At 36.9% G+C, this 11,889-nt stretch overlaps 1 protein-coding gene across 3 annotated transcripts in view; it reads right to left on the bottom strand.

Annotated features, from left to right (window-relative positions):
- The window catches only part of POU6F2 (POU class 6 homeobox 2), a 316,623-nt gene extending 305,185 nt beyond the window's left edge, over positions 1–11,438 (bottom strand). Inside the window, exon 1 of one of the 3 annotated variants that reach the window (XM_030009371.1) lies at positions 10,583–11,438. Coding sequence is in view for 2 of the 3 variants with exons in the window: in XM_030009370.1 (XP_029865230.1) it covers positions 11,327–11,431 (105 nt within the window). In the remaining variant the exon portion in view is untranslated. The remainder of the gene's footprint in view (positions 1–10,582) is intronic. The other 2 variants (XM_030009370.1, XM_030009373.1) reach the window with 2 other exon arrangements.
- Positions 11,439–11,889: the final 451 nt, after the last annotated feature.

Below are 11,889 nucleotides of genomic sequence, written 5' to 3' on the forward strand. Positions count from 1 at the left end.
GGTAGCCAACCAGGTGGAAATGCTAACAGCAGCAGCAGCAGCAGCAAAGGTCTTAAGATAGGAAATACTGGGCTACTTCAATTATAGAAGGTTCTACAAGCCCTGCCAATATTTTTCCCTTGGGCTCTCACAAAATGGGGAAGCATAGAAAGAAATATCTCACAACCTTCACAGAATCTTCACAATCTTCACAGCCTCCTATGTGCCTGTTTAAAAGAGATTATGAAATAAAATGGAGTAGGAAGCTTCTCAAAATTTCAAAGAAAACTCTTGGGTCAATCCCAAAGTTGCTATTTTAATATTTTTTCCCATGTCTGACTAAATTTGAGAAGTTTCCCATTAGCATAACTGCCATTCTTTATTTTCCTTCTTCTCTCTGTTTGCTGTTTTTAATCACCCTTTGACTTGAAGAATTCATCTGACAATATAAAGAATAGAAAGAGGGAATTTAAGTGACATTAATTCCTCTGTATTTCATTTGTTTTCTTTTTTACTAATCCAGGTGTACCAAATGAATAATGGTCTGGAAACATAGATCTTTGTGAAATGTTGCAGCGAGCAACACTGCAGCCCATAGGGTAAAAAAAAAAAAAAGAGAGAGAGAAATAGATTAAGCCTTTTGTTTTAAGCATGCTCATTTAAAAACCGTAAGGGACTTGATTGATTAAGAAAGCAGCCTTTATTTTGTTTTGGTTGTGTTGTCAGGTACTGACTACTATGGTTTGACTCACTTCCCACCCTTTCATGTTTTCATTACTGCCAGCAAAGTTAAGGATGGTGGCCAGTAAAACAGGATTTGGCCCTTTCACCTTCTCTGTTTTTCAATTCAGAATGGATGTTAATGAACGCTTATTTGTAGCTAAATAAGGCTTAGTCCTTCCTCCCTTCCCCCAGTCTGATTTCTGCCTATCCCTTTTTCATTTCCATCTGAAAAAATGGAAATTCCAATCCCTCTATTTGGGCCTGATTCCCATTTACACTATGGTGTTTTTTCTACCGTTCTGAAAATATAGAAGAGCTTTGAAGTACACATAAATAAAATACTCTTACACCCACTTTACAGCTGGTTTGTACTACCAGATGGTATAAAGAGGTCTCAGTATAAAGTAGATTCAGGCTACTATCTCCAGGGGCTGAGCTTCTCAAAAAAGAAAAATAACCAAACACAAGCATTAAAAAGATGAAACAATAATAGCCGTTTTTAATAAGATTTCTCTTTTCAGGTGCCAATTTCAGTCTTGGTTTCTCTAGAATTAAGGGAAATTACATGACACTTTTTACAGTTTGCCTTGCAGGACTGACTGGAAAAAAAAAAGAGACCAGTTTGGATACAGTGTAATTAATATCAGTCAGGATGGAGCACACTGGGCTCAATTTAGTGTCCTTCTCTTGCTTTCTGTGCCTTCTTGCTGGTTAGCTTGGAAGTCACATCACATAGCTCATAGTTAATCAAGCATTGTAGACTACTCTGGTAAATTTGGTCATGTAAGGGCTTCCGAATGCAATGGAACAAGCTTAAAAGCTGCTGGTGATCTTGTTTACCCAAATATAACTCTGTTTAGCTCCGCAGAGTTACTCATGATGAACCCTGGTAAACATCAGATCAAAACCAGACCCCAAGATCACATCCTAAACATACTAATTTTTAACATCTGTTTGAGGTTTAGCGTGCTTTTATTTTCATATGGAAATATGAGGCTACTTTGCAGGGTTTTTTTAAGTTAGACGGTAACTGAAATTCACCTACATACCCTAATAAATCTCTGTTGTATCAGAAATGAATGACATAATGATACCAATGAGGTAAAAAAAAAATATTAACACACTGGCCAGATTAAAAGCACAGATCCTTGTGCAGTTCTTAATTCAATAAAATGCTGTGGTACCTCATGGTCAGAAGGAAATACTCCTTCGGCAGCATGTGTTTCTACTGTGTCCTTCATGAAAGAGTCAAAGGGTACTTTGCAATCTAATCCAATGCTGGATATAACCTTTTAAATAAATAAACTGTGGTTTAAGGATTTAGAAAGCACTAGATCAAAGAATGTAATCTTTGAGATCTAATAACTACGGTGATGGGTCTAGCATGAGGACATGAGCAGAATAGAACAAAGATTTGCTGAATATCCACAGTGCCTCTTGGGTTAAAATTCATTACAGAGTCACTCTAAATCCCTAGTTAGGGGGCAACCCTCAATTTCTCCTCTTGCTAAGAATCCAGCATGAACTTAAAAAATAAACAGAAACCAATATATTCAAGGAAAGAAACTTCAGTTTTCAGCCCTTTTTTTTGTTGTTGTTGCTTAACTATTCAAAATCCAAGTCCTATTTTCCGAACACCTGCCAATGAGTCTGTTGCTCACCCCTCCAAGATTTCAGATGCAGCCTCCAGGCTTTTGCCTATACCGCTTCACCCCCACCTCCCCCACAGACTCCTGCTCTCCAGGATTTGCTGAGTGGAGTTGGAGAACTTGCTTATTTTTCTTCAGCTGTACATGTCCGTATGCTGTTGAGGCCAGGTGAGATCCAAGCCTTTAGCATCACATAGTCGTGAGCCTTCCCGATAAGTCTGTGGGGATACTTGTGGATGTGCTTAAATGGTTTCATGATCACCCTTCAAATAAGCAACAGCACTAAAACAAACAAACAAAAAGATAACTGTGTTCAGAGCCATGGCAAACCCTCACACGCTGTTTCAGAGCACTCCAGTTTGTCTTCTGTTAGGCTTTGAAATTCTGAGCTTTGCTCACCAACTTGCACACAGGTTTTCTTGCCTACTTTGGTGAGAAGCTGGAACAGGTGGTGAATTCTGCATCCAGACTTCTGGAAAAATCTTATCTTTCTTTATTTCCCACCATGGGCATTACTACGCACAAACCATCACTTCTGCCTACTGTTCAACTAGCATCTTGTCAAATCTGGCTGCAAGATTAAGCTTCCCCAATTCTGAATTCAATATTGCAACCCTAAGGATATAAGAACCAAGCTGGAACATTCTGTTTTTGGGGGTTGTTTTTTTCCTCTTAATGGACAAAATTGTTTCAGCTCCGAGATCACAGTTTGCCCTGACTATAATGATAAATCATCATGAATGACACTAAGTGAAATGAGTTTGATGTTCTTTGCTTTATTCTTCCACATTAGAAGTCACTTTTACATTTGCCACAACTTTGAACCTTTCCTCCAAAAGACTGGGAGCTTCTTGTTTGCAGATATTATTTCTGCTTTGTATAATCCATTTGAAGAATGTGAAGCACGTTTTGTACACATAAAGAGATGGGCACGGTGAAGGGAAGGTAAGACTTACGGCCAGGAATCCTGTGATAGCTTATTCCAGATTATTTTATTGCACTTTAAACAGAACAATTTTCATGGGAAACCTTTCAATTTTTCCTTCATCAACAACATCTGAGCAGGAAAAAATTATCAAACGAAAAATTTCCCCTCGTATGCTTCAGGGTCTAATCCTGCCTTCAAAGAAGACTGAAAACATTCAGGCCTCACTGGAACAGAGTCCTGCCTAACAAAGTCAGAGGGAAGCCCAGGACTCTGGAAGTATTCAGCACTTGGCAGCACCTGGTTCCAGCACCAACAGCTATAGCCATCGTGACTATCTCAGAACTGCCAGACTTAAACTTTATCAGAGTTATTTGCATCTTTAGCCTTTTTTTTATTTTTAAAGCTGGATTCAGTAACAATCAGGCACAGTTCTCTATTCTAATAAATTAAAAAATAGTAATAATCATAGCCTTTAGTGTGTCATACTATAAATAAATGGAAGCTGACACTAGTTTGCCATTGATGGGAGACAATGTGATTTTTAAGTCATAAGCTTGAAATAAGGATATGAAATATTTTTGTCATTAATATTGTTGCTTCAGTCTTAGCCTATGCTGCAATTTTTTAAATTTTTTTTTCCCCCAAAAGATGACTTCCAGAAACGGGCTAAAGCCTCCAGCTTTAAAAAAAAAAAAAAATTCCAACTTTTTTATTGCGGTAAAACCCCTCCATACTTCTCTGCACATGAAACATGAGCAAAGCTCAAGTAAAAGCCGAGTTAGAGCTTCACAAGTTGGCTCACTAAGTGGAAAAGCAGTTAGAGATGTAAACAGTTTAGTGGAAAGGACAACATTCTGATACGGAACTATCTCTTATAATACGTCTAACAGCAGCTGTTGTGTAATACTATTAACATGACTTTCACTAATCTGCTCATAAAAACCTCATGCTCTGTTATTTTCTATTGCTTGAAACCCTTGTTTCCATAGCAGGGGGTGGCTAAAAACCCACTTCTGTCTTTTACTGTTGCCTTCATAATATTTCCTTTTTGGAAGTGCCATTACACAGCTGGATTGTGTCTTCTAAACACACGTGAGTCTGAGATCCTTGAAAATACTAGAAACTTGTAAAATAAAAATTACTTGATGGAATCAGTGACTAAAGTAGCATGAAGTTCCTTTCTAACATTTTTTTTTTTCCTTTTGCTTAAGGACCTGTTTCTCTTTAATGCCCTTCCCCATCTGTGGGTTCGGAGGCCCATCCTGGAAAGGGATACCTATGGGAATAGATCATATTTAGCAAGTAGTTTAGGTAACACTCACTGGAAGTATCACAGGATCAAAAATTACTCTCACAAGATTTTGCAGCACTGCTTATCAAATTATTGGATTTCTTCTACAGTAAGGTGGTACAAGAAAGCCAATCAAGACAAGACCCTTCTGTTTTGACAAGAACAGCTATCAGTGTCCTACCCTGTAAATCTTCATTCACATGAGCAAAGGGCATAGGACAGCTGTGCAACTACCCCAGAGAGCAAGATCCGTCTCCGAGGCTCTCAGCTCCGAAATGCATCTCCTTAAGTATATGCACCAGTGTTAATGACATCAATTACTATTACTCATGTGAGTAAAAGGAAGACTGCATAAAAGTTTGTTGGACCTAGTTTTGCTATTACATAGTATGGCATATACAAATTGTACCACTTGTAGATAGAAAAAACAGGCTTATTAGTAACTACAAAATCTATTCTAAACAGCTTAAGAAAATTTAATTTATATCATTCACCATGTAAGGATGGCTTGGAATAAAGATTTCTGGGTCCCCTGTCCCGTCCCCCCCCTTTTTTTAACTTTCTCCCACTACCACTTTTAAAAATGGCTAGAAATTTAGAACAGTCTCTTGATCTTCAAAATTTTCTTTTGATCTAACAGTTAGATAAAGCTCTCCTATGGAACAGCCCTACCAGTCAACAGAGAATCAGCAGCAAATATCAACAACTAATCTTTCTCTTTTGAAGAAATAGTCCTACATATCACAGAGGTTTCAAAGCCAACGATAAAACAAAAACCCTGAAGCTATAGTCCATTTACCTGTAGCCCTGACATCCTCGAAAAATAAAAGTGTTCAAGAGCCTTGAGTTACTATCTTTAATTCTAATAGTCAGTTCTAATTATAAAAGAGTTCGCATAGCAATTATTTAGCTAGCATTTAAACCAGACTTTCTTATATTTATTAGCAATGACAGTTACTCAATAGGCAAGCTGGACCAGATCCTGCAAAGTGTTATTTACATGAGGAGTCCCATTGAGTTCAATATTGTACTGTGCACCTGAAGATTTAGCAGCTGCAGACTTCTTACACGGCTTAAGTGGTTTGCTGATCAACTTTTAAGTACATGTTTAAGTCCTGTTAACTTTAATGAGGGATAAACACGCATATATTCAGAACTGACTGATCTGAGGTTCTTCCTGCCATTTTCACAATTTCAGAGTAAGCAGCAGCATTACAAGTAAATGCCACTGAGAGATGTAAATCACAGGAAGAAAGAATATTTTGCCATGTCCTCATCTAATGTTGAAAATGCTATATGCAATTTGTCTTCAATTATCCTTTTATTTTCTTCTATTTGAGTTGCAGTTCAGATCAGAGAAGAAAAATAAAAGTCTTGTTACAGCTGCAGAACAGTGTAGGATAAAGAGGCTCAGCACAGTCACTTCTATGTACTGTATATACAAAAGTGGCCTAGATTGGTATTTAGTCTATCGGTCTAGAATCTAGGAAACACAGCAGAGGTACTTGAACGTAAATGCACTGCCAAAAGATAAAAATCTACATCATTGGACGAGTGTCACTTGCCCAGCAATTTAAAGGTCATCTGACATACTTTATTTTTCGCTTACAATTAGAATAATAGTGAATATACACAGAGTATAAATCACAGCTTTTTAAAGATTTGACCTCTTAATTGGCCTAACACACAAACTAACACAAGACAGCCGAGTAGCACAGATCAGAAAAGAATAAAGAAATTCAATAAGAAAAAATTACTAAAGATGTTTTTAGAGGGCTGATTTCAATTCAAACCCGATTTTGGTGTGAACACAAGAAAAATCTTTTTAAGCATAAATGAAAATGATAAAAATCCATCTTTTCTGCTGTAAAAACAAAAGTCAACAGAGAAATGCATTCTTTTGCTGGAATCCAGGCCTAGGACCAAAGAATTTACATATATTAAATTAACGAGATCCAAACTCCTCTACAACAAATATTTATACTGTAAAATATTACAGCCACATTCCTGCATCTCCTTACAATAATAATTCTTAAGGACACAGTATTCTAGAGAGCGTATAAAACAGTGGGTTTCTGCAGAGATGGAATGCTTCATTATGAGAATACCAGCTTGTTCATAAATATTAAAAAATATGTTTTTGAAGTTTTTCAAACATGATTCTTATTGTTTACATTGTCTCTCTACTACTGAAAACAACAGTCAGTGTGTACCTGTCCATAAGTCTCTCTGTCTCACAGTCTCGAATTGCAGAAAACAACTGCTGGTGACTGTAAAGGACAACAATGTCTGTGCTGGACATACACTAAGCAGACAAGGGGACAAGTAGTCTGACCTTACTTATGCAAGTAGTCATGCTTACAGTGATGGGTCTAATTCTTGCTAGAGAGAACAGGATTTGTCCCAAACTATAGACAAAAGGGCACAAATCCTTGCTGTATTGTAAAAGTGAGTCTTAAATTTATGTGTAAGATGGTTCTTTTCTGTTTGCATATGTTATAGACAATTCTGTATATTAGATTAGAGATGGAAATGGGTATTCCAAGAGAAAAAGACCTTCCTTACTACTACAAGAAGAATCACTTAAAGATTGCTCAAGACAAACTAAGATTATATATCTGATCTTCATTTGGTAAAAATTAAACTCCTGGCTATGCATTGATCTGCATTACAAAACAACACTGACAACAGATCAAACTTCTGAAAAGTGACCCGTGAGTTACAGAAATGAATGGCTTCTCTGAAACATTTATGCCCCTGCTCTATTGTTGTTAATCACGGGGAAAAACAGAAAACAAAATTTAAAAAGCAACAAACTAAAACACAGAACAGGAAGACCCACCTTGGCTGCAGCAATGTATCAAGTCTCATAAATTGGGCTTCAGAGCAGAACTCTCTATGGGAAAAGAGCACATGTTTACCCTTGCATAAATAGCTTTTACTAGATGCTGAGATCACATGGAGGATACCATTGAAATATGGAAAATAAATACGGTTAACATGTAGAAAGAGAACTCAAATATAGCAGTAATAACTGCAAACGCTTGCTTATTTGAAGAAGAATGTTACCTAATTTACTTCCTCTCGGTTTACAGAGATCTAATTTAAGCTGCCCCCCTCCCCTTCCTGTTTTACTATATTTGCAAGAACCAGTGAACACAGAAATGTGCAGCCAGCCCGGGCCCTCAGGCCGGTGGATCAAGATGGCAGGCTGGCCTGGGCTCCCCCGGGGATAGCAGAGCCAGAAGGGTGATTGGACACAGTGACCTGTCTGCATGAGATGAGACAAAAACAGGAGGGCTGTAATGCTGATGAACTAACCTGTCACTCACAAGCTCAGGTCTGGAAAAAAAAAAAAAAAAAAAGGAAAAAAAAAAGATGGGGGAAAAAAGAAAAAAAAAAAGAAGAGAAAGGTACAGTACAGATTTTAGAAAGCATACAAGGTAGAGAAAACACAGCATAACTGGAATAATTAGATGACACATTTAATTACCTGTTCCTTTAGATGGGCTCAGGATATATAAGGAATATGGCATAAAAATCCAGCTAATAGTTTCTATAAGAGCAAAACACATTTGAAGAAATAACGGGTATTATGGTTCAGCGTGCAAGGAAGGATGCTACAGACTATTGCTGACAGGGATCGGGGTTTCATTCCACACACTCCAGTTATGAATCAAAATCACAATGAGCAATGAGCTTCTAGATCTTGACACGCTAGGCAAGGAGGTTGTTCTTCAGAGTACTTGGCTGTTTTATTGCTTGCTTGGGGGAGGAAAAATCCGGAGGGAAGGTACACAAGCAATCTGCACCTTGGAGCCAGTACACCCAGGTGCTAGGTAATGGTCAGGATTGTAGCACTCTGCCTACCATTGCCATCACCAGTGGGAGCCACTGTGGACACTGGTGCCTGGAGATAGATGAAATCAAACATATTAAAAAAAAAAAGTGGAAAATGCATTTAATGATGAACAAGTACTTGATGTTAAAAATGCCTTTAAATCAGTATGCTCCTGCTATTACTTTCGTGTCATACACAGACTAGTGTTTGAACTACAAATAACTGCTACTGTTTCTGATCTCCATTGGAGCAGAGATATACATGTATAGTTTGGATTTTTAATTAGGCAAGTTCACACTCCATTAGCAGCAAACAAGACTGAATTTAAAGCTACATCTGCAGGATTAGTCAAAACAAAATTTAGTTCTCACAGCTGGAGAAAAATACAATTCTGAAATAAAAAGGCCAAATGATAAACATTTATTTAAGTTTTTGCCTTTGGAGGTTTGAAAGTTCACAACGACTCTTAAGAACTTTTTCTAAAACAATAGAGTCTGGAAGTGAATGTCTCTTCTAAAAATATACACATACCAAATATGCAAATCTTTGTTATTTATCAATACTAAATATGGATTTACATTGTGGAAGGTTTTTATGGCATAGGGTTTGCCTTTTGATAGTTATCTTCTCTTGTCAGCTGAGTATTAGAGTTCATAGAGAAAGTCTATTTCTATTTTCAGCAATGTATGGTAATTATACTGATTGCTCTGTGCTTCCCAAGTTTTAACTAACTCTTTTATTATATAACTAGAAAATACATAATTTTTATCAGAAAAAAGTATTTTTAAACTTTTTGTTCTATCTTCAGATGTAGCTAATAACAACCAAATGCTGGACAATTAATAAAACAAAAACATACTTGAAAATTTTGTGGATTTATGAAGACATTTGAATGTGCACTTACACATGATATGTAAATATGCACACATACAGATCTAAAAAAAAATGTTTGCAACACCCAACACATTAAGTTGCACAATAATAATATCCATAGATTCTGACATAAAAAAACCAAAGAAGTTAGTCACCTAACATACCTAAATGTATTTTTCTTTGAAGTCCATGCCCTTGTTATTGATTTTTAGGAAATGAAATACACCAACACATGGTATAAACATTTTTCCAGACATTCACTGAACTTTTTTTTAATTGATGAAATATGGAATGTTACACAGAAAAAACCACGCTCCTACCCTTTCCAGCCTCAAAACCACTTTCCGAGAGCTAGCAAGCTTTAAACATAAAATAGCTAACTTACACTTTCTTACATGTCAAAGCAAAAGTTACATTAAAGAGATATTACAAGCTGTGGAATTTATCAAGGTTTCAGGGTACGTTTTCTGTCAAGTGTACTTGCTTAAAACCTTGCCATTGTATCTGCCTTAGAATCATTAAATATATTTCTTTAAGACTGAACAAGTTTACACAAAAAGGTAATTAACCCGCTCTAGAATACATATTTTCACACAATGTAATACTGGCAAACATGCCCCACTTTTTAGGTATAAGCCAGCCTAATAGAAAGCTGTTAATGTTTGGGGGATTTTTAATAAAAAATGTATCTTCTATTTTTAAAATATTTAAAGCAATAAAAGTCTGTGGTAAACATGGTATTACATATTTGACATTTTCCGCCCAGAAATGCATTACTGTGTACGATGGTATTAATAAACCATGTGCTTTGAGGGACTTCTGTGCTTTGCCATAATTTAGTTGAAAACAGCATGTAGGATGCGTATTTTTCCACCATTGTATCAACATATAGGAAACACAAATACTATGTCATCACCTCAGCAGCATGCGTTCACTACACTGGAAACATATGCAAAAACCCACAAACTTTTGAGAGTTCAAAAAATACCCTTTGCCAGAGACTGATTTACAAGTCAGTGGCTAATGAGAAAGTGTTGAGCACTTAAAATTTTGTAAGAAAAAGAAAAACAGACACCCTCACCGACTCCGGCTGCATTCATAGGAAAACAGCCTTCCCTGTACATCAGGACAAAATAATTTAATTTCTTTCCCCACTTTAGGTTATTATTTGAAGCAAATGAAAAGACAATGATTCTTCTCTCTTCTGGCTAAAGCTCAAAACAGCACGGTTAAAACACACACATAAAAACTACAGACTTAACAGAAATCACAAAACAGAAAGAGAAGGACTCACTGACCCATTTGGAAGACAAAGACGACAAAACGGAAAAGCTCTAAAAATCAGCTTGTGAGGCCTTAGAGAGATATTCTTCTGGCATTTCATCACAGCAGCCCCAGACCAGTTCACTTCCCTGGATACAGGGAGGGAGAACTAAATAGAGCTGTTTATTAAAGCTGTTGTGCTGGATTGCATTAGGAAGCACGAGCAGACCACCTGGACCTTTCAGATTGTGGCAGTGTTTAATTTGCAGGCTGCCCCTCTGCAGCAGCAAAGACTACTACATTTACCAAGCTCAATCACACATTATCTGGGTTAGGAGTAAAAGAAGAAAAAAGAAAAAAAAAAAAATCCACAGCCTGTAGTACAGGAATACAGTCAATATAGAAATAATGAACAGCATTAGAAATAGAAAGCAACTCCCCAGCAAACATAACACTTTCACTCCTCAGTTCTTCTACTTCAGCACATTTAAACAAAATACAACGGCAAATTAATATATAGATTGATGTGGCAAAGCTCTGACTAAATTATAAACCGGGTTTATTAGAAGAAAACCATGGTATTTTAGGTTTAACTAGTGATTCCCTGGCCAGATTATTGTGGTTCTTTTGCCTTTCTCACTTTCAGTGCTACACTCGCTGGTAGCTGAAGATACAGATAGAAAGATGGTACTGTAAATATGAATTATGTGAATCATATGGTTAGACCCTTGTGGAAAAAAAAAAATAAAAGGGGAGTTGAGAAATGGCTGACTCCATACCTGACCAATTACAGCTTGCATGGTCCCTGTGTCCTGCTGAGCTGAAAGATCGCAATCCATCATATGTAGTCTTTGAAAAGGAGAATGGGGGTTTCTGGCATGCATCTGTCAATCAACTTCTGCACTCACAACCATCACCAAAAGCAAGGGAAAAAAAGTCAAGCTGCTCCACCAAATAGGATGAAACAGTCATGTGACCTTCAGCACACTCACACACATACATACTTCCATAGAACGTATGAATTTTCTGCAGATATGAAATGACATTGACAAATACCCAATACCAAGTAAATAAAGTGAGACAAACAGCTACTCACCAAAGACAAAACACTTGCTGTAATCTTCAGCCTAAAGATTTAATAAACCTAAAAGGTATTTTAAACTGAGGCTTTTCTTTTGAGCCTAAACTTTTCAGATAAGGTGATATAATTTTATATATGTAGGCAGTGGTCAGAACTTTAACCCCTCGCGTCCTCTCACAGCCTCTATTTTTTATTCCCCCTTTGTACTTCTACTTTATGCCTGTTTGAGTTCCTGATTTTTTTTTTCCTTTAAGTTTCTTT

Source organism: Aquila chrysaetos, chromosome 3 (assembly GCF_900496995.4).
Source record: "Aquila chrysaetos chrysaetos chromosome 3, bAquChr1.4, whole genome shotgun sequence".
Classification (NCBI taxonomy): domain Eukaryota; kingdom Metazoa; phylum Chordata; class Aves; order Accipitriformes; family Accipitridae; genus Aquila; species Aquila chrysaetos.